The following is a 26,185-nucleotide window of genomic DNA, read 5'->3' as shown; positions in this document are numbered from 1 at the left end:
ACACGTGTATTATATTGATTCTATGGAAGACCATCATTACCAGCGATTTCGTCTAGGGTGACAAGACAGCTCGGTGACAATATTTAAAACTCAAAGCACACTAAGAAAATGCAGGCCTCCACCAAGGCCAACATTCCTATGATATGCAAATTTGTAACTGCAACCACTTTGTATGTCTGAGTATATTTCTGAAACTAAAGATCTCAAAATATGCTCATGCCCAGCTGAAGTCGCACACCTCGCCCATTAAATAATTGTCCGCCAGTACTCGTGGACAGCATACCAACTGCTTGCTGTATCAAGTTAAGAACATATGTATCCTAGAGGACTACTGGTAGTGACATGTGGGTTGTGATAGAGACATCAAATTTCTAGACAAACTTAGGTTAAATCACGATTGAACTTAATTACCATCTAGTGGGTAATCCAATTTCATTTAATTTAAGGAAAGTCAAACTACGACACAGGTCATCCCAGGGCACCTTTTCCTGAGCAAGACCTTAGAATATTATACAAAGGAACCCAACAATTCAACAATTCCCATATGAGTGAGTATTAGGCTAAAATGGGGAGAGAAAACTCTCTTTTTACAATAAGGAACCTTCGACAGAACCAATGTCAGAGGTGCGCTGCCATCTGTCTCGAACGGTTACCACGGGGCTACTGTTTAGCACTGTGCTTTCTTTGTACTGTCACCCATTGAGAGTTGCTTCCCGGGTACTCGGAACCTGCTGTGGGATGGCTAACCGGGGAAACTATTGGGTTGGCCCGCAACAGCTACTGGGGCCAATTATCTAGTGCAGCTAATGGGTTGATTTCTGTGGTGCGGATCTGTGTTTACAATTTAGTAAGCATCACCTCCAATGAAGTGAAACAAATACATCTACTGGAAATACAAAAGGAAGTAGAGGAAAAACGACACACATTGAGTGGGAGAAAGAAGGAGAAGCAGACACGGAGAAAAAAGTCATTGCTCAGCTAGTGGAACTAAAATTTAGTACGAAATTATCAAGAAATTTTGCAGCACAGGTGCTTACGTGTGTTACAATTTAACATACTGCACAGAAAGATTGAGTGATGGTTTCGTCACATTTATGAGCTAATATAAATCCGTGATCCGCAGCACAGCACAACGCTTTGTCAAAAGGAAGGGACACAATACGGCTACTGCAACATCAGACGTGACGAACAGGATCCAGGATTAACACGCAGGGCATCTAGTAGGCCAAATGCCCCATCTCGCAATGTTAATGAAAGTGAAAAATAATCATGGATCCAGCTTGTGATTTCAATCCTCTCGTGCTGCAGGCTACACTCTTCCACCAAGTTTCATAAAAAATAAGCTTGTAGTTTTTCCATAATCCTGCTGATGAGTAAACCAACAAACAAACAAACACAGTCAAACAAACAAACCAAACACATAACCTTGTACAAGTGTGTGCGTATGTGTGCAAGTTTGTGAGCCATCTGCATCAAGTTCATGACTGCATCCTTGGATGCACTGAGTCTCTTGCTTGAATGATTGCTGCAAGTGTGTTGTTGCAACATTTGACAACACACTAACCCACACATACTGTATTCATAATGCACCATTGTTCTACTCCACATTTTAAATGTCATTGAATCTATGGTAAATGAGCAGTAGCTAAATAGAACATGAGTGTGGGTACTACTTCACTTTGTATGCTTTGGGGTATGAAAGCTTTACACTTCATTGCATAATCAAAAAGAAAAAAAAGAAAGAAATGTGAATTTGCTGGACCAATTACTGCCTAGTTTGCTTTGTCAAGAGCCGGACCATTACTTAAAATTGATTACCTATATCACCTTAATTTAAGAGTTTTACCAATGAAAAAACTAAGAGCAAAAATGTCTATTTTCATTCCATTGGCTTTCTGTTCAAGCTTCTTTTCTTTGATGTTTCCTAACTTGCGCAGACATACACACACACACACACACACACACACACACACACACACACACACACACACACACACACACACACACACACACACACACACACACACACACACACACACACACACACACACACAGGCATGCACACAGATGTGCCCAGAGACATATCTACTCACACTCATAACACATCCATACTTCTAAGTCCACAAACACAAATTAATGGTAAAAGATGGAAACAAAGAAAGACAATTCTGGCAATTCCTTCTACTAAATTTAGTATGCAGACTGCACTCTCCCCACCTCAGGATACTTTGGGAGAAGCTGAGAGTGTGCGTGTTCAATTGTGCCAGTGTGCTTTGTATACTTGCACTTATATCTTAAACAAATTAATCAAGAAGTTGGCACAGCTGGCCGTCATTTTCTGAGCAGCAGGTTGGAAAGTCACCACTGTTGCATCCTCGAGCTCTGCCAGCCTACGTTTATTTAATTTTCTCTCAAAATTTAAGGTAGAGGTGTTTAAATTTAGAAAGTTGTATTTTTCAGCGATCCTTTTGGGAAGATTATTAGCACTGTCAATGTACAAGTATGCTTTTAATTACTTGGAGAATAACGTTTTAACATCAGTTGATTTAAACATCCAATTCACTGCGGTTCTGATTAGTGTGTGTGTACTTTTTTCTGCCTGTGTGCACTGTACTATATGTTTGTTTATGACTTATCATCAGAGCAGAGATAGAAAGGGCTTCAATTTAGCAGTAAAGAGATTAACAAATCAAACAAGCATGCAAATTCTATCCCCCAAAAGGAAAAAAAAAAACATAGGAAATTACTTGGGAAAAAAAAGTCAATCACTTCAAGTTCATTAAAGACTTTAATGTCTCTTTGCTACCACCCCCACATTCCCAGTCTGCTTAAATTGGGTGAGATTCCATTCAGGCAATCCCTGGAGTGCCCCCATGCCCCTCCAGAACAACGTCAGAAAACATCAGAGGAGTATGGGGGAGGGGGGGGTGAATAATAAACAGAACATAACACAGCAACCAATATCCCATCAAAGGAGCAACTGAGGATATTAATATAGACACTGAATGAAAAATGAGACACTTAGACATACAAATCGGGCCGATACATTTGCATAAAAACAAGATTAGCATATGCACTGACAGGGAAGGAAAACGTTCCCCTAGCTTTGCTTGTTTTTTCATTTAGTTTTTCATGGTGAGATGAGATGCGTCAGTAAACACTCACTCCTAACTCAGATGTGAGAGTGTGAAACAAATACACTTTATGGAAAACTTTAAGGAGAGCTCACGCAATAAAAGGAGCACTGAAAATGACCAACAACACTTGGTGGCATGACCAATGCCAGAACAACACCCATACTTTATGTTGAGACACAAATAAACAAGCAGAAAAAACATTCATGTCACAAACACAAGTGAACATAGTGTACGTGGATACAAAATACCTTTGAGCATATGCAAACACAGGGGGAATGAACACATATGCTGTACGAAGTTGTAAGTCCACAGGGGCATCCGAAATGTGACACCACAGATGGACAGGATTCGTATGTGGCCATATCGTCAAAGCTCCATAAGTTTGATTGAGAACTCAGCATTCAATCAAACCAAACATTACTTATTTCAGTTATTAAGTTTCCCCAGGAATGTTATCTGCCCTGATATCTGAGTTAACAATGTTGTCAAACAAATACTCCCATTATTAACTGAGAATATTAAAATGCTGTGTATGTAGTAGTGTGCTGCCATATGACAGTGGTCCAATCTCGTAACTATCATTGGGTTCAGAAAGCCTTGAACGCCAGCCTGTCAGCCAGAATGGAAAGCCACATTAGCTTCCTCTCGGGCAGTCAAGAGACAATGTACGTTTTTAACTTTTTTTTTTAATTTGATATGCTCCATAGACAAACCCACAGCCATTCTCCAATAGCCACATAGACTAGAAGCCAGGACACAATCATTACCACTCCCATCGTCATCCTAAAAAAAATTCCCCTCGGGGATTAATAAAGTATATACCTACCTACCTACCTACCTACCTACCTATGGTGCAGAAAGCTGGTAGATATCATATCTGCCTTTATTCTCTTGATCGTTTGATTTTACTGAGTAGCCTTGCAGGATTGAGGTTCTAAACAGGCGCTCTTGCTACAATAGAATACAGATTACTAGTAATCTACTTTGTAAAAGAACAGCACCTCAGCAGACAGGGAGGTGTTACCCGATTCACTGTGGTGAAGATCATAATGCCTTTACTCTTTTTGTTAACTTTTAAAAGTAAACCTCCTACTTAAGAGGTTCTGACCAAAAAGCCTTCAAACACTCCCAGACTTCCTCAAGCGTGGGAATAAAACTGGGCTGTGAAGGGCTATGCGGCCTTAGCCTCAGCCTAAAGACCACAGATATGGCAGATAGGCTAAAGGGCAGCAGCTTGATGCAAACGTCATGGTAAGGATGGCAGATGTCCACTATGACAATAGAGGATGTGCTGACTGCAGTTCTATCAAGCATAACTGACTTTTTGTCAGCATTCGCAGTGGATCGGCAGAGGGGGACAGTCAGGAGAAAGCCAGTGCCATACAGGAATTTGCCTCCATTGCAATCAGGCCAATCAAACCAGTTCTGGGCAGGCAGCACTCCACAATTTAATCTCGTAAAGACCGATACTGACAATCAAAGCAAAGCAGACCTGCAATATTCAGGATGAGCTGTATAGGGGTTTCCCTCGGCGACTTGATCTGGCTTGATTGTGCTATTGTGTGTTGCTGAAGAAAAATAAAATGAATGTGTATGGAGGCGCTCTTCATTTTGCCGCTGCCCTTTTTGCAGCAAGCAGATTGGGTTGACTGCACTCAGCCTGATTAGCAGAGCATGCATGCATATGAACATGTAATTTGACTGATTAAATATATATTTGGAGTTGTCATTGCATCTATAATGAGATACTAATTCCACTGAAGTTAAGGCAAAAAAAAATAATGTTATAATTTTGAATGTTTTCTATGCACTATCAATGTAATGAAAATAACATCTTCGTACAGGTGATTATCTTCGAAGGTTTGCTGGCTAATTGTGCTCTTTTAGATCAATTTCCTCGCCGTGCTATCTGTAAATATACGGGCAAGAAAAGGGGAATGAGAACAATGCTGAAAGAAGAGTGAAAGAGCAGAGCAGAGCTAAAGATAGAGAGGCCAGGAAGTATGAACTTCAAAGATTTGGCAGGTCTAATAGATTTGCTGACATCGAGCTCAAGTGTCAGTCCATCATTCTCTCTCTCTCTCTCTCTCTCTCTCTCTCTCTCTCTCTCTCTCTCTCTCTCTCTCTCAGCTGCCCAGTAATGTGAACTGAAGTGACAAAAAAAGACATTCTCATTTTGTTTTGTTTTTTTCTGCTGCACCAGTTACATTATATTTTGGCTGAGCCGATCCCACGTGACGTGTGTGTGTGTGTGTGTGTGTGTGTGTGTGTGTGTGTGTGTGTGTGTGTGTGTGTGTGTGTGTGTGTGTGTGTGTGTGTGTGTGTGTGTGTGTGTGTGTGTGTGTGTGTGTGTGTGTGTGTGTGTGTGTGTGTGTGTGTGCATACCACCCACATTCCTCAAAAGAGACTCACACAGTCTTTATTTCCTTCAGTTTTCTTAACGCTTTGTAAAAAGACAAGTAAATGCTGCATCGTTGAATGAGAAGCTAAGAAAGAAAGCTTTTGGTTTGAAGCTGCATTTCATCAAATTTCACATTTTCAACATCAAACCAAACAAAGGCAAGGAAGGGGTGTATCCCAGAATGAACTGCAGGGAGGCAGCACCCTGTAAATCCTAGCGCTCACAGAGACTCAGTTATGGCATGATATGTACTCCTTGCATGTGTACTACGTAAACTTCAGCACTAGTGAACGGCTGCCAATGGACAGTATGGTCGACGTACCTGAGCCTGTGATTCCGGGTTCCCCTGGACAGGAAGCTGTGTTGTTGCACATGCGCGTTTCCCGCAGGGCACCGCTGCACAGCGTCCCATACGGAGAGGAAACACACGACCTTGTCCTCACTTGCCAGCCCTGCCCACATGTGAGAGAACACACGCTCCACTGCGACCACTCCTCTGCTGCAGGATCACCTGAGGAGCAAGTTGAAGACAGATCTATATATTCTCAACAATCCCAGCTGTATATGAGTCTCACGCCTCTCATGTTTCTGAAAGATAGCAGGTCAACAGAAAGGGTGACCTCGCTTCTCTGAAGTGCGTTTCATCCTCGTAAAAATAGTGCAAAAACCTGTTCATGAGGGGTAATTGCAACAACTCTGATGCTGTACCACTGTAAAGAGATACAGTCATAAAAAGTCACAAGAGAGCAGCAGGGAACTGTTACTGGAGATGTCTGACAATTCTGAATTACATTTTCTCTTCCAATTTTCACAGAACAGAAAGCATTAAAACCTGTTTGTTTTATTGATTGTTGCTGGCGACTCTCTGCTCTTCTTTTCCTTTACTGAAATATAAGGAAAATGTCTTTTTTTTTATGGCAGTAACACCATTGCAATATTACCACAATAAAAAAGACAAACAAAATTGTAATCTGCACAATTGTCAAGAGGAAAGTGTGGGATTGTCTGACAGATGATGAAATAACTTTGTGGTTTCAATAACGAAACAAACAGTTTCTATTTGTCCCGACTGTGACAGATATATTTAGTTAAGCTAAGAGAGCTCAGGTTCGTCATTCTCTGAATGAAAAACTTGTTTTCTTGTTTTACAGTAGATCATTACAGTGTATCATTTTAACATGGACTGGTTTGATGTTATATCCATCCTGTATAGAAAGATCTTCCTGCACTGCATATGAATATGGACAATACGTGTTTTGTGGGGGGTCATTAATGCATTTAAGGTGTCTTAATGTCATTAAATCTTGACTGAATATTCAAAAGGATGATGATCATGTTAGAGGAATGTGTTTTCGGGTGATTTTCTAAATATTAATGGAATTATGGTAACAAATATTGCTGAAGGGCTTTAAGCACAAAAGCCTGTGTGGGCGTCTTATTTGAGTGTGTGTTGCTGTGCATGTGAGCACCGAAAGAAAGATCGGATGTTCAGACACGATCGCAGCTGATTCTGAGTTCTCCAGGCTGCTGCGAGGAGTGTCCCATTGTTCCCTCCGAGTTACGCCCTTGAAAGCAAAAGCTACGAGTCATGTCATTCCGCTTCGGTGTTTCTAAATTGTTTATGTGCGCCGTGTCCTTCGATGGAGGCGTCATCACATGGCAAAGAAGGAAATCAAATTAATTGCATGTCCGTTAATCGCATTACATCTTCATTAATACGCTGTGAGTCAGGGGCTTAAGCTCATCACACATGCCTAGAGGAATGGAAGAATGGGGAGAAGTGAGGAAGGGGAGGAGAGACTGGGGGGGGGGGGAGAGGAGGAGGAGAAGGACAAGTAAGCCAGGGGTTTCCCTCGCGGTAGGGACACCCTCCTCCATGCAGTCGTGAATATGGAAGCGTATGTGTAAGCACAAATTAGTACCTATTCTTAGTGTGTGTGAATCAGGAAATATACGTAATGTAATGTACGTATAAGGCAGATTCCTCTTCATATATATGTGTCATTCGTAATATGTTTAATGTATCATCTTATGAATAATTCAATCTTTTTTTTTTTTCAATCCTATTAATTATGTAACTCTCACACAATTACCATTTCACATTTTCACCTACTCACATAATGATCAACGATGGCAGCTGCCCTGAGTTTCTTCAATGCTTCAAACGGTGAATGTATAATAATAATTTATAAGGATTCCACTATTTTCAGTTGCACAGTGACCTGGTTGTCTTCTCTTGCTCCGGGCTGTGAAAACACCACCACACAGTCATAATGCTCACCTGTTTGTGCCTGAAACACACCTGGCTGGTCAGCTGATCGCGGTCTTTGGGTCTTCACCTTCAGATCGTCATCATATGGGTCTGAAATGAACAAGAGAGACATATTTTTTTCTTTAGTTTCTTCTTTAATTCCCTGTTCCATTTCATGGGGCAGCTCAATTTATGCATATGATTAAACAACTGCTGCCAGGTTTGTTTACTACATATAATTAAGTTGTAGCCTGCAGCAAGTAAGTTAATGGGCACAGTATAGTAAATAAGTCCTCATCACCCTCCACATCCACTTTTGCTTATTCAGAGAAGTCAAAAACAGCAAGTAGAGGGACATCCAAAACACGACTTTGGCAAAATAAAAATACAAACGCCTACATTTCCTTGGCTTTCTCCTTGTATCAGAATATTTAAAGAACATGCTGAAACATTTCAGCACACATCGTGCAGACATAGATAACATAGTGTCACGTCGGCCGTGTAATCTCAGAAAATCAGAAGGAACTAAATTCTGACTGGCTCATTAGCTTTGGGTGAAAACATAAAATGTCAAAAATATACATAGTTAAATGCAAGGCGATGCTATTCCCAACTTAGCCCAGCAAAGTAAAGAAATAAAAAGTTTGGGGCTTGATTATGAAACTGTACAAATACAGACTACTGCAATTGGAGAAAAAAAGCTTGGATCTAATGATGTGTAAATCTCACATAAGTGAGGAAGAAAGCGCGGCGAAAAGTGGAATCACATGTATCTAAGTCGGTTTTATCTCACTTGGTACAAACATATGACGGCATGAGCACATACTGTTCTGTTCGGCGCAAATGGATTTGCAGGCTTTGTTTCACCAACACAAGACTTAATCAACTCCCGCGGCTGAGGAAACAATCTTTGATTTAGCAGATCTTTTTCACTTGGGTACTTCTTGTCCATGGGATATTTTGCAGCAGTTGCATTTATGACAAGAGGCAGAGACATACAGCGTATCCAAGGTACATCATCCACATAAATGCGATTGTGTGCCTGTGTATTAGATTACAGAGTGCAAAAGTGATTGACACTGAAATTATCGCGCATTAGCTTCTATCAAGGAGTTGACCTAAGGAAGAACACAAACACCAGCACAGCACATCCTCCCTTCCCTCCCAATGCACACACACATACACACAGAAGCATGAATGGCTGGGAAGTGTGCTGATGCTCTGTCATGATTGTTCAAACACCCATTGCAACCAGCCCTCTAATTTGGCCTTTTTGAGAATCAACTCTTTGTCAGGAAAAAGAAAAGACGTCTTTTTTTTTTTTTTTTTTTTTTTTTTTTTACTCTCTAGTTCTCTCTCTTTTTCATTATCACTGTCTAACTCTCCCATTTCTTTGTTTTGTGCATATTTCTCAGCAGGACCACTTGTAGTTAAAGGCCAAAGTACATTATTTAACTAAAACAAGTGCAATAATTTTGTTTGTTTGCTGACAAGATGGCATCTACAGCTGCTTACTGCCCTGGGTAAAATATTGAACTGCGGCGTGCATGTGTGTGGGTTGCTGATTTTATTTTGTTTTATAACAACCTGAAATGAGGAAATGGTGCAACAGGGATCTTAAAAGTATATTAGAAAACAATGAGCATATTTCTGTTTTTGCCTTATTGCCTCTGCCTTAAAAAAAGGTTGTTGCATCAGATGTGACAATCAAGCATAGAAATATAGATGTACATGCAGACATTCCCGGGACATAAACACATTTTTTTTTATTGCACAACCATACTCCGGTCAGCTTACAGTACAAACACCTCTAGATAGTTATGGCTTGCTTTTCTACAATCCATGGCTTGATTAACTGTTAACAACTCTCCGTACTTCAGTTTTAATTGCCAGCTTTTCAGGATTTTTCATATTTGGACATAATTTGTAGCATTTTACAACATGAATGAGGATAGAGAGAGTGAGTTACTTGCAACATTTGTGTCATACAAACATGGCTGTTCCTCAGATAAATGGATGAGGGGTTCCTCTCTTTCTTCCATCAATTCCTATCAGCTGATATTTTGTAACTGATGTGACCAGCTTACTTTGCTACGAACTGATTGGCTGTTGAAAGAAGTGACGAGCTAAAACTGTGCTTGAACAACTTGACAAGCTCGCATGTGACACCATCAAGACGAAGCAGTTCTCGCTTCTGCAACGTTTCTCTGTAATGTTCTAAAACAGTTTCACCTCATCGCAAAATCTTCTTCCTTTGAGTCCATATCTATAACATAATGCAATGCGAGTCATAAGTGACCTAAACAGTGGTGCTTATCAGACAGTTGGCAAGATGTCGGCTAATCTAAAAGTTGATACTGCATTTTAGTGGGTGATTTTATGTAAATATTTTCATTGTAACCTCAGAGGACAACAGATTGACACATACAGCTGTAAAAAAAAGTTTATATATTCTAACAGAAAGTTATTGGGTTTTTTTTTAAACAAAGGCCCAAATAAAGCAATCTGTCATATCTACCAAGTTAATATAGTTTAATATAATTCAGTAGTATGAGTGTCATATTTCGGTTGTCCAATGTGTGGGCCTTTGCATACTTTATCTAAGTTAGAATGGTTCTCTGGAACAACAAAAAAAGTTGTCCGCCTCTTGTTCAGTGGGTTTAAAGTCTGACTTCTTACTGCAAGGATTCATTGGTGACTTCACTGCAAGAATTCCACTCCAGATCAAATTACAGATTTCCTGAATTGAACTTTTAAATACTTCAGAAAATGTATAAACGTGTTCTGAGGCCAACGTTTCCGAATCATTTTCTCTCAGACTGCGTCACAAATTAAGCACTGTGTGTGGGTGTATATTCTGAGCTTCCGTGCTCTGGAGAGATGGAGGTTAGTGAAGCGGTATAGAGGAGTAATGTCTCACATAAAATGACTTGTGAGGACTACCTTTTCTCTCTCTCTCTTTTTATCCCCCCCTCTCTTATCCTCCCTGCTGCTGTTTGTCTCTGTCTCTGTTAGGTCTGCAGCGCGGAGGAGGATTTAGATGGACACCACAACTGAAAGTAGAGATCAATATGGATAAACCCCTGAGAGTGCTGACCTTTACAAACCCCACTATATTGTTTAATGTTCTGGACTACACTTTAATGGACACATCATCACACACTTCATCAAATTGTCCTGCCCTCGCTCGTCCCTACTTTTCCCCCACCCAAAAATCTCAGCTGTATTTTTTTCATCTCCCGGGGGATCTATTTTCCATCTATAGCTGGCAGTATCACCTCCGATCACGAGTTGGGTCGACAATCCTCTGATTGGTCAGGACCAGAGGTGGAGATCACATATTTTACTTGCAGTGTACTGATGGCTTTGTGTCATCTGGCTGAAGTATCAGTGAGGTGAAAGCATGTTTGAGAATCTTCCTCTAACAAATGAAGAGGTGCATCTGATCTGGCTGATACTATGATGCTGTAGGTGTTACTGTGGTCAGAGATGCTTGATCAGTTTGTTCAGAGGAAAGGATTAAAGATGACTCTGAGGTGCAGCTACTGCATATCCAGCATGGCAGTGAACAATGCTGTGATTTCAGATACATATCTGCTACTGTCTATTGTGGACGGGAATAGGTTTTCTCTTTTCTGCTATGTTAGGAGATGTTAGTCTATAGTTGTGTTCCAAAAGGCCTACTTGCATATTAACACTCAATATTTTGAGTACATCTGGGAACATGCAGTTCATACAATTAATTGGATGATGCACCCAAAACAGTCCAAAGTGTGAAACACTGGATACTTTCCATTTCCAATTGGTCGCCATCTTGGCTACGTAGTGGAAAAGGAGGGGCCATCGACGTAAATACTTTTTAAGTTGTTTGGTTGTTGCAGAACTCCGCACAAAAGTGTTTATTTTTCACTAAGAACCAACATACTCCTGTTTGATAGAAGCCATCAGTGTGTCTAGTGTGTGCTTTCAACAAAGGACACAAAAACATGTTCATTTCTGGGTAAAATGATTAAAGCAGATTTGTTGGCAGGTGATGCATGTGAGTGTACTAAGGGAAGTATATCATTTGGAACACAGCCTACGTGTGGAAGTCTAACGCTGTGTTCAAATGGAACTCGTGGTTCCGACATGGGAAGTCGTGTGCACTGTGCGCTTGGCGTTGAAGTGGTTAAGTTGTAAAAAACACCATTCCTCAGATGTACGGCGATTATTTAAGTTATGAAGAAAAACTCTACATGACTAAAATTACAACATAACAGTTTGACATCCAACAAAAAATGATGGTCAATACCAATCCCATTTGAACGTAGCATAAGCGCAATGCTCATTTAGAGCTGAAAGAACAACTAACTGCTTTGCTTTGTTGCATTTAATTGTCTGCAAAATCAGGTAAAGTACTCATAAAAGTACTCATAAAATCCGTGACTTCTTATCGAAATACATATTTTTGATGAAATTTCGTTTTGACTCTAAAAAAAAATGCAACCTCTGATATAAGTTAGCCAAACGGGAAATGTGAGTAAAAAGCCATGACAGTGATGGTTTATTTTAAAGTGTGCAGAACCTTTAATGTTTGTTGGTTAGTTGAAGGTAACCAGTGGCTGCTGACCATTCCCATTCACTGCCTCACTCAAGGTTACTCTCTCTGTCTTCATCACAAACAGTTGATAAAGCAGCAGAACAAGTCGTTCAGCAGGCAGGGTCTTTTTATCAGTTCCCTCAATTCAATGCGAAGAGCGGTCGGATATCTTCGGCAAGCACATCCAAGCTTAGAGACATGCATCTCAATACGCACAGGAGCAATGACACCAAAGCCCTGAGTATACCTAGATGTGGCGCACACACACCCTAAGACATAACACACAAACATCCACACAATAGGAAGTAAATACGGCTGATAAATAAACGTCAGGCAGTAAAGCGGTTTTGAGCCAGTACAAAGCAGCAGGCTGGGGAAGGGGATTGGGCCAGAGCCAGTTAGAGCCACAGGCTCCTTTGTCAGACTGAGCTGGGATTTAAGCCTGCTGGGAAGATTGTATACATGTGTGTGTGGCGGGGGATCACGTATGGTAATATGGTAAAACAGCTGTGTTAAGTAAATGGCATGCAAAAACAAAAAAAACAAAATCGTAAATGTTTTCCAGTTGACAACCATTAGCTCTTTTGTTGAAGCGTCTGTGATCAAATGCACACTCGCCTGAACACGCACAATCACACAAACACACACACAGAGCTATTTCTCAGCCGTATATCAAATCTGAGTTTATAGCTCTCTGGTGCTGTCCATTTACTCCAGGGTCCATCTGGGAGAGCCCAAACTGATAGAGGTGCACCATAATGGACTTTTTATAAGCTACTGGACAGACAGATCCACTCCATCTCTCTCTCTCTCTCGCTCACTCCTCTCTCACCTCTTTCTCTCTGAGCAGCAGATATGAAGAGAGAAGTTGAATCAGTTTGGTGCAGGACAGTGTATGGCTGACTATGGGGTCCTCAAAGTCATTGATGTGCCTTCAAAATGGATTCAGAATCTCGTTTTCTCATCCCCCACAGGCTGACGGGTGTTTTTGTTTCACACCTACACACATACATACCCACATACATACAGACACATCAACACAAGCCCTGGTATACCTCCAAACTGCCAAATTGGCTTTGTTTCATTTCACTTACATTCTCAATCTCAAAATGCCTCTTTTTTTCCTCTGTTTTTTTTTTTCTCTCTTATTAGATATTTTCAAATCTTCCAACTCCCACACCGCGCAGTCACTTGGTCTAGCGTTCTGCCCTCCACCCCCTCTCCCTCTGTCTTCTACCTCTGCCTTTTTCTCTCTCGGTTCCATAGCAAGATGAGAATTTAGATGGATTTACAGTCCAGGAGACTCTGAGCAAAACGCTGCAGAGCTACAATCAAAGAGGAATCAAGGCGATGACGGCTATAAGCAAGGCAACAATTCATTCAGTCAAAGATTACTGCATTGCACTGGTCGGATCAATTACAGACAATGGTTCAGCATGTTTGTGCAGGAAGTTTTTTTTATAGTGCATTTACAATAGGCAAGGGGAACAGTGTTTACAGTCTTGGCTCAAAGCATGTTAAATGGATCGATGTGCGATAAGCTTGAGCCCTTAGTGAACTCGTTGGAAAGCCAGTGTTGCTACACTTTGTATCTCTGCCTCAGCTCATCACACGCTATTCAAAGATACCACAGCTACCTGGTGAATAGCTTGTGTCCAGATTTAGACACTTACTGTCTGTCAATCCAGCAGGGAACCAGTGGCAGCATGGGACTTTTTTTCTTTACCTGGGTGGGGCTACCGGTACTGCAAGTTTTTCAAGCTTGGTGGACTTGGTTTGGCTCCAATTATAGAGGACAGGATTCACTTTTCAGATTTCAGACACATTCCTTCCAAAAACTCAGCTTGGCTACTTAAACTTTTTCTTCTCTCACCAAGCCAAAGGATCCTTGATAAACTCCTTCCTTGGACTTTTCTTTTCTGTTTCATAACTGCAGGCGTACTGCTTATGTGATAACTACAGCCATATAATTGAGTCTAGTGTAGCCTACCAGTCATTTGGCTATTGCCAGCTTCAGGTAACCGTATTACCAAGATGTAAACAGGAAGAAGTTGATGGCACATTCAGAGATGGCACCCAATTCATGTCTATGAAAGTGCCCCACTGACTGACAAGCATCCGCCATTATAGTGCAAGCTTCCTCAAACTTCGGCTTTTCTGACCCATACAACATCCGTCCTTCCCCAGTCAAGGCAGCTGAAAGTGTTTGTGTCCCAGACTTCAGCCGGCCAACTTCCTGCTTCCTGGATCAGATGGAGGGACGCATGCTCTAAATTTGACGTTGCTGTGATTGATTGTTTTTCTGTCTGTCAACTGGTCACTGACCTTATCCTCTACCTTAAACCTAAGCCCGACCTTAACCCTTTCACAACATAGCAACAGATCACAGGCTGAGTGTTCCTCTTGCTGATCCAATCTAGTGTCCGCCCTTCCTGCTGGCTCCCCACCTATACGAATGGGATAAAACCAACAATAATTTGACTCTTCTAAACAAACCAAAAGGTACTGGACCAAATGGGTAGAATTTAGATACAAATTTGGAGGATTGTATATGTGAGAAATACTTTTTGGTCCAGTATGCATCACGTGGTGAATGTAAAGGCAATTAAATCATTCATAGATCCCTTTAAATAAGTCTACACCCATATGCTTGCAGCTTTGCGAGGCTGTATCTTAAACTAATTGTGAACAATAACATGGTAACAATGTCAACGATAACAAGCTGATAAATAGCGGATCAAATGTTGACCATTCTAGTTTAGGCTGTTAGCATGCTACCTTTTGGCAATTAGCTCTAAACAGAAGTACAGCTAAGCGGATTGGAATTAGTTTTGCAGGTATTTAGTCAAAAGGTTTTTAGCAAATTTAACTTTTGAAGTGGTTGAAGCTAATGCTCAAATACACGATAGTGTTTTCTACTATGTTATGTCCAAAACACAACACAGATTTGATTTAACTTTGATGTTTGTGGTTTAACACAAGTTTATAAGGCCAACAATGACGTCATTTTTCAACACAGAAGAGCTTGTAAGCCTTTAAATGAATTTAAGAGAAAAGAGCTAATTGTGTAGGCAGATGACAGTAGCCCACAGTCTTTGCCACATGTCACCTGCTCGCCCCCTGCCTTCATCTTTGTTTCTGCTTCTCTCCCTCTGATACACATCTGCCAAAAATATCACTTTGAAACATCTACCGAGCCGAACTTGACATTTTACCACAACGCTTTCCATGTGATTACGCTGATATGTATGGACTGATTCAGCCACACGGAAAGATAGATTACTGCTCACATTTGCCCCTGCAGTGGGATGTTGTTGCCATAGCAACACCGTCATGCTGACGCTGTAAAGGAACGATGAGAGGGCGCCATGTGGGGGGGCTTGCAGAGGGGCAGAGGGAGGGACGTGGATTATAAATCAGTGTCCGCACTCGGTTGCCGGTCTTGTGTCTGAGAGACGTGAATGGAGTCGGCAGACAGTTGTTCTCAACTGCGGTGAAAGGCAACTGCTGTGCTGTTGACTCTCGTGACTCTCCTTTCATTTTCTTTTCTTTTACTGCTGCTTTATTCATCTGTCATCATTTTATCGGAATTATATATTATTCTATTACTACATAGCTTGTTTTATTGCTTTCATTTTAAACATGTTTTTTAATCACTTTGTATCTCAATAATTAAAATTTCCATTAAATGTTTGCAGATTGCTTTGTCTTGAACACTGATACCAACCAAAACCATAGCAGGTCTGTTGGCATGTATTACTACCTATGTATAAGTGTCTATACCATCAGTGCGTACAGGCACTACTGTTAATGTTGGTCATGTATGCGCATTCATGCACGGCATTGATTTTGCTCTCTGTTAATCAACAATGAAAGCAGTGCTAATAAGAAAAATGTGTGCAATCTATGACTGCTGAGAAAAACTAGCCACTTCTCCCTACCCCCCAAAAGGCATTCATGCAAATGGCGCTCCATAAACACACACACACATGTACTGTGTACACAAAAACTGCATGTGTAGGGGCACTTAACTGGTGGACCAAAGCAACCCAGAACTGACTCTGGCAGGTGTTTTTGTTTTTTTTGTGAATTACAACACAGTAGCAAGAGAAGAGTCTGAAATAGCACAGACTTTGGTTCTCCACTTGGTAGCAGGGGCAGAAAAAAAAATGATACTTACACGCTGACTCTTGCCCTCAACCTCTCTCCTGTGTATACAAACACTCACACACACCACTTAGTTCTACTCTGTCAACTACCTTTCATCAGCGGGATGGGTCAGCACAGCAGGACAGAAGGGCAATCTTTGGGGCCTCTCACGCTCAGTGCAACATGCACCTCAACGCAAACACACACACACACATTCATTCACAGCCATGCTTAGTTTGACTTAGCGGTAGCCAGATATTACTCCAGTCTACAGCGAGACAGGGATCCGAATCATTCCTAACTTCCGTTGTTGTATTTTGTTTTTTTACTTTTTAGATAGAGGGATGAACCCATGTGAGAAAAAAACAGTGTGTTCTGTTTTGTTCCACTAGATTTTTGTTCCACTAGATTTTCTACTATTCTTAAACAGCTTTCACTTGAGGTCTATTTGCTTCCATATTATAAGTACTAGAGTGTGTTATTTCTATTAGTGTCTGTAATTTTCTGGGAAAGCTACACATTGAGAACTACTGTATGTGTTCTACCGTCCAATCTGCATCGGTGTGCTCTGCGTACCCATTCACACAAACAGACTCAACCATGACTTTGTACTCATGTAAAAGGCACACACTCACTCATACACTCACATGCACCCACACGTTGCTTACTCCTGCCTGTAGAGAGTGACCTTGATGGCTTGTGCTCAGGAAACAGATATCGTTGGGATATGGATACTTAAGAGATGGGCACATGAGTTCTTCAGGCCTGAAGTAAGAATCTACAAAGCTAAGGCAAATATCCATCAACTGTTTACAAATTCTGAGGTGCATCTCAGAGTAATTGTATGGTGTCCCTAAACACCAAGACTGTGGAAAAAAACATAAACTTGTTGGTGGTTTCAGCAACCATTCAAGGCTGTAAACATGTTCATTTCTGCTGTAAAGTTGGGCATTTTAACATGGAGGTCTATGGGAATTGACTCACTTTTGGAGCCAGCCTCAAGTGGCCATTTGAGGATATGCAGCTATTGGTACTCCCGCATAGGCTTAATTTGTTACTCCTGCAAGCTGCCGCTTGGTCAAAACCTAGAATATTGCTGGATCATTGATGAAACAGTGGAGGGCTTTTAATTTGAAAAGGGGACTATCAATCCAAAACAAAGAAAGAAAGTCATGGCATTTGGCTGACCAATGGTGTAACTTCATCACTCAGTCTCTTAGTGACAGACATTCGTGGTTAAAGGTTTGGCCCCACTGCTTTAATCCAGCCAAAAATGGAGCTTTAACTGACGCACAGCGGTTGCGCTTACAGTTGCATCAGGTGGTTGCTTCATTCATGCTTCACACTCTTTGGCTCATTCTCCTTCTTTCCAACCAGTTGACTAGTAACTAACAGTCATATTCTTATTGATACCATGCAGCGATTATAACTGAACACTTCTCACTGATACTGTACTGATTCGTTCAGCCTCCTCTAAATGTCCTAAGCTTCTGGAATTGTTGATTTGTGTAAGAAGATTAAGATTTAATGTTTAAGTATGCATTTATTAGGAGGATTAATTCACAAGGTGGTTGGGGTGGATGGTGGTCTGACAAAGGACAGGACTTTGACATGAGAGACATGTCGTGTCATGCGTGCGGTTTAAGCAGAAAAGAAAAAGAATATCATCTCTTTCAACTTTGGGGGACTATGGTAGGTTTTGTTAAATATGATTAAAAGTAAAAACAATTTCAATTCCTTAAATATTCAATTAAGACCACAATCTGTCTTTCATGTTAACTGAGTGCTGTGAGTACCTAAACATAAGTATAAAAATTTGTCATAAGTCAATATTGTATTATATGAAGCAGATATTTTAGAGAAAAAAAATGTCATTGAACAATTTGCAGTTACCTGCATTAACAGCATTTCCTCATTATGTTACAATAATATAAAATGTAATACCAACAGCATTACCATTATTTTTCTCTATATATACTGTTGTCAATTAGTGGTATAGAAACAATTTCTGTGACAAGGCATTGCCACGTTTAACTGTATAACCAGATGGTAACTGTCTCTAACTGAACATCTTTTAGATAGACTGGTGTCTACTGTGCAAAGGATCAGTATTTGGTAGTACTTATCCGAGAGCTTAAACTAGGATTAAACATGAAATGAAAACGCTCAATATCCCTTAGCAGGAGTTCTGAGTGAAGACATTATATGGTTCTCCTGAAAATCTTCAGTTTAGCTGCTTAAGGTGTGATTGGGCATGGGGTCCTGGACAATCAAGGCCTAAGTACAAAAACGGTTTACAATTTTTTACCCTGCTGTAATTCCATACTCTGAAAAACAGTTTTCTTGCTTAGGGTGCACTTCGAGCCTCTTGAGCATTATCATCCCTGAAATGCCTGCTGGGTAAGGTGGAAGTATGCTGTAATGTGAAGCATTAATCACAGAGGTCCTCATTCACTATAATTCTCATTTCTTTGGCAGAGAGGATTATTATCTGGCATTAATATATGTGACTGTGGCTCAGTAGGCTGCCAACTTCCCCCCTGGAGTAATAGAAAGAATAATTTCTGTACCTGCAGAGGACAGCATTCTGTAAAACTGCAATTGCAACTTTGAGCCTGTATAAGCTTTATGGGTGGTAAAAAATAAAATAGAAAGGATGGCTCACAATGTAGAGATAACCCTGACACAAGTAACCAGGACAAATGCAGGTGAGAGGACAAAATGTTTCAAACTAATTTTGGTGTGTTTGCCTGCGTGGTCTATTCGGGCCCATGTGAAAGCTGTCAATCAAAATCTAGTGCAGACTATATGTGGGTCTCTCACCTCTCACCTCTTACGGGTATGTTTCTTTCAGTAAAATATGGAAATACTTATAGCTTTAGCATCAGTACCAAACCTCTAGGTGCTAGAATCAAAAAGCTACAATTCCCCATCCTCAAGCCTGGCTCCACCTGACCATTGCTAACAGATTCACTCATCACCGTGATCATAGACTGGAAACCTTGTTCGGATTGAAGTTGCTCAGCCACTCTAATGGGCAGACCAATCCGCAATCACTGGGAGTGCGATGAGGTTGAAGCATTTCCAACAAAGGCGCCAGAGTTAAATATACGATATACGGTAGTCAATGCTGATATGTTAAAAGCTGCTCAAATAATTAAGCCGAAGTCTACAACTGGAAACAATCCTCAATATAACATGCTCAGACCCATACATTCAGTAAATTCAGCATAATATGAGGCTCCCCATCCTTCCCATAATCCCTTTCTCCAGCTTCTATGTCCAGCAAACCCCAGTCTCCTGTAATATTAACCTCTGTCTCTCAGAATTTATATCCTGGGATGGTAAAAAAAAAAAGAAAAATGCAAAGACAGGACTATGGCCTTGACCTGGAGCAGAAAAATGTCTTCAGTTTTCCTTGGTGTGCAGTATCCCACATGCAGCTAACACACGTATACACACAGCAACATATATGGCCTGCAGTGAGAAGAATCTTCCTCTTTACAGGGCTCAAGGACTGTCAGGGACTCAACAATTCTTGAGATGAGGCCTCTTAGCTCGTTCTATCCTTCTCCTGCCGCGCTACAAAATGTTCCAGACAATTTATTCCAAGGAGAGAAAAGGTGTTGGGCAGAACGAGCGGGTGGATAAATAGCTGAGAGCAGTCAGGCCACAAGGCTAATCGAGAGAGCAGTGCAGTCATGCAGCATGAAGGGAGCTCCATCCTAAAGAGTTAATTTGGTCGTGGAGGTCAGCAGGGATAATCAGAGTTGTGCATTTTTCCCAAGGAGAAATGCTGCCTATTACTTTCAGGCTCCTGGGTTGCTGTGGGAATTTTAGCACCCCTAATTTTGAGAAGACAATGCCAAGCTAAATGATCCTACTTTCAATTATCAAAACAAGAGTCTGTCTTCGACTTTTGTACGGTTACTCAAGCTGCAGCAAGTGTGTGTGTGTAGGCGTGTGTGTTTGCAAGTGCAAGACATGACATGACATTAAACATTTATTCTCTGGGGAAATTGTAGTGAGATGTGATTAAATTGAAATATCGTCATATTTTGATTTTGTTCCTCTTCGCCTTCTGTGGCATCAATTCTTATGTGTTGGTTAGACAATCATTTATATTCCTTTTTCTCATCAGATATTCAGATGTTTCTATGTCTACCAATGTGAAAGCCATGGTACCATTTTTTAGTCCGAAAGTAATATTTTTAACATCAACAAAAGTAGTGCATTGTAAAAAAGTTGCTGTGCTGCCAATCCCACTGAGAATCAAGTTTATAGTCAGTAGAAATAGCTGGATCCTTGACCAGTCTGAACCTATTATTTAGGTGTAAAACTGTGGGCAGCTCTTTAGAGTATAGTAGCTCTCAGAGCTAGGCCTCTTCTTCCCCAGGACATTTCATGTTTAACTTGCATTTATCTGTCTGAAGGAAAAAATAAATATTGGAATGTCCCTTTATCTGACACGTCCAGCCGACGGTAAGAGTTTTTTTTAGATAATTTTTAGAAGAAGGGGAATATTATTTTTTTTGTATCTGTAATGACATTACATACACAGATCAACATGAATTTGACCTCTGAATTTAGACCATCTGTGATAAGTGAAGCACAGAGGGAGGGACTTGCTCAAGGGCACTTTATCCTTGGGTGCTTTTCTTGGTTTGCTAGAACAAGGAATCGACCCATCAAACTTTGTCTCAAACCATTCTTTTCTTTTTTCTTCATCTTCTTCTTTTTCTTTTTTCTTGTTCTTTTTGTGTTTTTCCCTTTTTCTTCATGTTTGTGTTTTTTTTCCCTTCCTCTTGGGGGGAATGAGACTCACACTGTAGCACACCACCAACATCCTACTGAGGTACAGGACCAAAATATTTATAGCATTTTAGAGCTTCCTCTCCTTCACAATGCCTTGTGGTACCATAAGACATTTTCAGCATGTCCCATTGGGAGGCAAACCCTAAGCCCTGCAGTGTGCACTGAGCTGCATGGTTGTATGCAGTATGGAATACACCAAACTGTATGTGCCGTTTCCTTTGGAATACAAAATGGCCGATATATTCTTTTATGTAAGTCTGGCTTCTTCTTTTTTTTTTTTTTTTCTTCCCTATAACTTCCCACTGTGTTTATTCTACATTTCATGCAGCAAAATTGTAAATGAGCATTAAATATGATAAGGATTAATTTATTAGCACCCGTTTCTTTTCAGCCCAGTCTGAGAGATTCTACTGCGTTTCTGTCCTCGGATCTCTGTGTGTCTCACTCAGGGTGGAGCTCCACCTCTGCTGCACTGACACGGTGCAGAGCAGACACAGGTGAAGGGACCGAGGGGAGAGTGTCCACTCGTTAATCGATTGCGTTGAAAGCGTCGTTCTTTCAGAAAGAATACAAAATAAATAAACAAAAAATGCTGAAATGGATTGCTAAATATACTTTGGGCGGCTGTCCCAAGTAAGTCTATGTGTGGTAAACACTGCATATTGTTTGAACCTTCAGCGAGCTACCCAGAAACGAGTGGAAAGCTACTGGTAACTTGCATGCTACTGGTAGCAATGGGTTGAAGACCCCTAATGTACACCTATGTCATTAATAAATCCACTGCTACCAACAGAAAGGGTCAGCCTTTCCAATTCTCCTCCTTTTCTTAAAAGGAAAAAAAACTATGTTTATAACAAGACTCAACTGTCAGCTATCACTCCTGTCGCTTCAAGGCATAAATGTGCCACCCTAACCACAGTATCTCTGTCACTATCAGTCATTCTTGCACCTGCTTGCTACATCCATCACTTCCTGTTGCCATCATTGTTTTGTCACTTTCATAATTCTCTCTGGCTCTTTGCCCCCCCCTCCCACACACACTCCAACCTACTCCTTGTCTTTTATAACCCATCACCTCCCAATTACACTCGTCTTCACCTGCCCCCCCTCTCAGCAGAAAAATAAGTGGAAAAGTTAAGGTGCCACTGGGAGAAACTATTACCACCTCTGCTCCTTTTTCATGTCCTTTGTCTATGCCTCCACTTGACTTGGTGTGTCCTACTTCTAAAGTCTTAAACAATTAACTTTTCAAAAGACTGTCATGTGGCTGTAGATGACACTAGTTTGGTGCATGGCACAAATAAAGGCATGTGTCTTTCTAGTTGGCTGGATCAAAGTGCAGACAGCACAGAATTATATCAGAATAAATTCCAAAACTATCCAATTTAGCAAGAGTTTTTAGACATATCAAAGCGTATCGCAGGCTGTTTGACACCCCTTCAAGAACAAAAAATGCCTTCATGGTTTCAGTGAAATTTGTGGGAAGAAAGTCTTGCCATTTTCTGGGAGAGACACAATAATAACGGAAAAATGAAACATATGGCAGAGAGCAGACGCAATACTGAGCTTCAAAGTAGTTTTTTTTTTTTTTTTTTTTTTTTTTACAAAAGAAGCCTTGCAGTATACAGATTCCACATATGGTGCCTCATGTTTAGTGTAAAGACAATGAGGTTTAAAAAAAAAATACACCCATCATTTTAACAAACACATGAGGATGTTGTTCTGCTGTATTTCCATGCCAAACTAGTGATTACACAGAACCAGGTAAACAGTGTGAATTATTTAAGGGGTGCATTTCAATGTGCGCTTGTGGCTGTCACAGAATGCCATGTGAACAAAATATTTTACTTCTTTTAATGACAGCTGGAAATGGCGGGAGATGAAAGCCGTTGAATATGCCATCACCACATTGCATCATCTCCTGGAAATTCACAAAACTACCTGAAGTAAAGAAGACTCTATCTGCCTCATCGCACTGTACTCGCCCCTGTGACAACATCCAGTTTTTGCTCATGATTGACATGGGCGTGTGTATGCTACCCGTGTGTGCTTTGGTAGACGAAAAATAAAGGACCAAGAAACAGATGATAGAAAGCATAAATTGGAATGAGATCTCTCGCTTTTGGGCGGTTTGAAATGCGATATCGATTAAAACTTGTGGGTATTGTTTTCCTCTTCGAGAACAAGCTTCCAAACCACCCACACTCCCAATTATTTTCTGTTAAGTTTAATGGCTTTCTCATGTGAGTCTACCAGAGTGTTCCTCTCTATTACCCCTGTTTTAGTATCCATAAGTCTTTCTCCGGAATTTCCTGCATCAGCTAAATGCTGAGCTGATTAATCACTTGATTACTTCTAGCCAATAGTCACATTGATTAACTTTGCCACATGATGGCTTTCCGGTCAACTTCCCAGAAAACAGAACTCTCTTTTTTTGCACCCTTAAGATGGGAAGCAAGTCCTGACTAGTGTACATCTCTTCAAGGCTCATCCATTGAAGGTCAATCATGTCCGTGCCATCTTGGAGAGATCACACACCACTGAGCGACAAAGAACATTGAGCTCCCTTCGCCCCAAAGGAAGAGGAAAAAGCTATTTTTCAGACAGCTACACTGTCATCCCTTGAGGGGATGTTGAAGTCATAGAGAAATATAACTTCTTAAAGACACAGAATCTTTACTAGTATTTTTTCTCAGTTTAGCTGCCAACTTTGAAATTGAGCTTTTTCCGGAAAAGAAAGAATGTGATGCAACACATTAATATAATATCAAGCCTGTGTTCAACAGAAGCATTTTAATCACTTGCTTCTTCAGAAACCCTCTTGGGTTGCAGTGTGCTGCTACATCCAGAAACATTCAAGGACCACTGGTACCTTATATCACTATCTCACTCAACATAGTTACTGCACCTTCCATTCAATGTTTCAGACAGCGCTTGACATCATAAACACACAACCACACGTACACACACCAACACACAAGCAATGTAACACCATCTCCAGCTCCATAGGTGGTATCTGCTGGTGCAAGCAATCATACGAGAAATGGAAACAAAGACACAAATAGAAAGGAAGATGAGCTCGAATGCGAGACAAGTCACGCTTTTCCTCTTCCCACATGCGATTCTCTCTGTACCTGTATGGCTGTGTGCAGATGAATTAGATGGGGACCGATATATTCCATAGAGTGCAGGGAACACAAGATGTGAAATGGAAGAAGAGACAGGAAGAGGAGCTGTCTAGAGGGGGGCGGCGGTGCATCTGAGATCACCTAAAGCGGTGACTTAAAACCTCAAGTGGTGGAGGGTGTAGAGAGCTCAAGTAGCTGCACTTAAGCACTTGAAAATGTGGAAGTACTGCAATGATGCTTGCATAAAACACACACACACACACACACACACACACACACACACACACACACACACACACACACACACACACACACACACACACACACACACACACACACACACACACACACACACACACATTCTATTCTATCTAGCGTCTGAAATTACTGTGTACAATTAACATGGCTGACTAAGTGCAAGTGAGAGTTTTTCCTTTCAAGCTTTATCAATTGAAATATAATATTGGGGGATCAACATGGACTTTAAACAGTAGTGTTTCGTGTGTCAAACCCTTGGGTAGTCCAAGGATCATTAGAACCATCACCGCCGTAACGACCCCTTTAGCCACGAGGTTCAGAAAGGATGGGGCAGCTGTCGGAGCAAACTATCACAAACTAGCATAAAGCTGTGTTACACTTCATTGAAGCCAACAGCTGTCTGCGTGCATGCGCTTCTCTTCCTCTTTCTGCAAGTGCCGCTGTGCACTCCCGACCGTGCACGCCTGCATCCGTGTACGTGAATTTGCCCAGGGATAGCGTAATGAGGACCGCTGGGGCTAGTTTAAACAGCCAGGGTTCACTGGCGGAGAAGCGAGCTGGAGCTCCAACGTTCCCTGGAGCACGGGAAAAACAGAGGAGCTTCAGTGCTTCCCGGTCTTTATAATCTTCCAGCCCATGTTGCATCAGGACTCCAAGCCTGAAAACCCACATACTGACCCCTCACTACTTTCAGAAGTACAAGGAATTGTCCTTGTGGGTGTGACTGGTGGAAGCTCCATTATCTTTCCAACTCTACATTGTTGTGCTAATGCGCTACAGTGTGTAACGAATCTGTTTCAAGTTGTCTTACATCGCAATGAAAGTAAAAAGAAAGAAGCTGTTATTTTGGAAGTACGTCTTAATTTCAACTTCCCTCGAAGATAAAACTGTTGAATAGAATCAATTGGCCGTCACCTCAGCACCAGGTACGGGGCTATTTTTCTCAGTCTAAATGAAGGTTATGCACAAAGACACACAAGTGCACAGCTACACATAGGGATACACTGACAAACAAACACACACACACACACACACACACACACACACACACACACACACACACACACACACACACACACACACACACACACACACACACACACACACACACACACACACACACAGTAGCCTCATCACCTTGCATTGATTTCCCGCTGGCCAACCAACTGCTTAGCCATCTTTGTGGTGACAGGTTGACCCATGAGGCCTGTTAGATGCTCATGCTCAGACACACACACACACACACACACACACACACACACACACACACACACACACACACACACACACACACACACACACACACACACACACACACACACACACACACACACACACACACACACACACACACACACACACACGGAGCTATCCTGCAGCCTTTAGGGAACTCCCTGAAGCATTTATTGACCACAGAGAGAAAGTGGCTAGTAATCTGACAAAGGCTTAAAAGCCTGTCACTGTCTG

At 41.2% G+C, this 26,185-nt stretch overlaps 1 protein-coding gene across 1 annotated transcript in view; it reads right to left on the bottom strand.

Annotated features, from left to right (window-relative positions):
• adgrb2 (adhesion G protein-coupled receptor B2) overlaps nucleotides 1-26,185 on the bottom strand; it is a 215,354-nt gene that overhangs the window by 102,040 nt on the left and 87,129 nt on the right. The window contains exons 3-4 of the mRNA XM_069699156.1: nucleotides 7,820-7,900; nucleotides 5,861-6,049 (exon numbers count right to left, since the gene is read on the bottom strand). Coding sequence (XP_069555257.1) covers nucleotides 5,861-6,049; nucleotides 7,820-7,900 — 270 coding nt within the window. The remainder of the gene's footprint in view (nucleotides 1-5,860; nucleotides 6,050-7,819; nucleotides 7,901-26,185) is intronic.

This window comes from Brachyistius frenatus, unplaced genomic scaffold (assembly GCF_029030835.1).
Source record: "Brachyistius frenatus isolate BFR_SWC_R1_liver_20210118 unplaced genomic scaffold, ASM2903083v1 Contig_2, whole genome shotgun sequence".
In the NCBI taxonomy this organism is placed as follows: Eukaryota; Metazoa; Chordata; class Actinopteri; family Embiotocidae; genus Brachyistius; species Brachyistius frenatus.
This window is presented reverse-complemented; position numbering and strand designations above follow the sequence as displayed.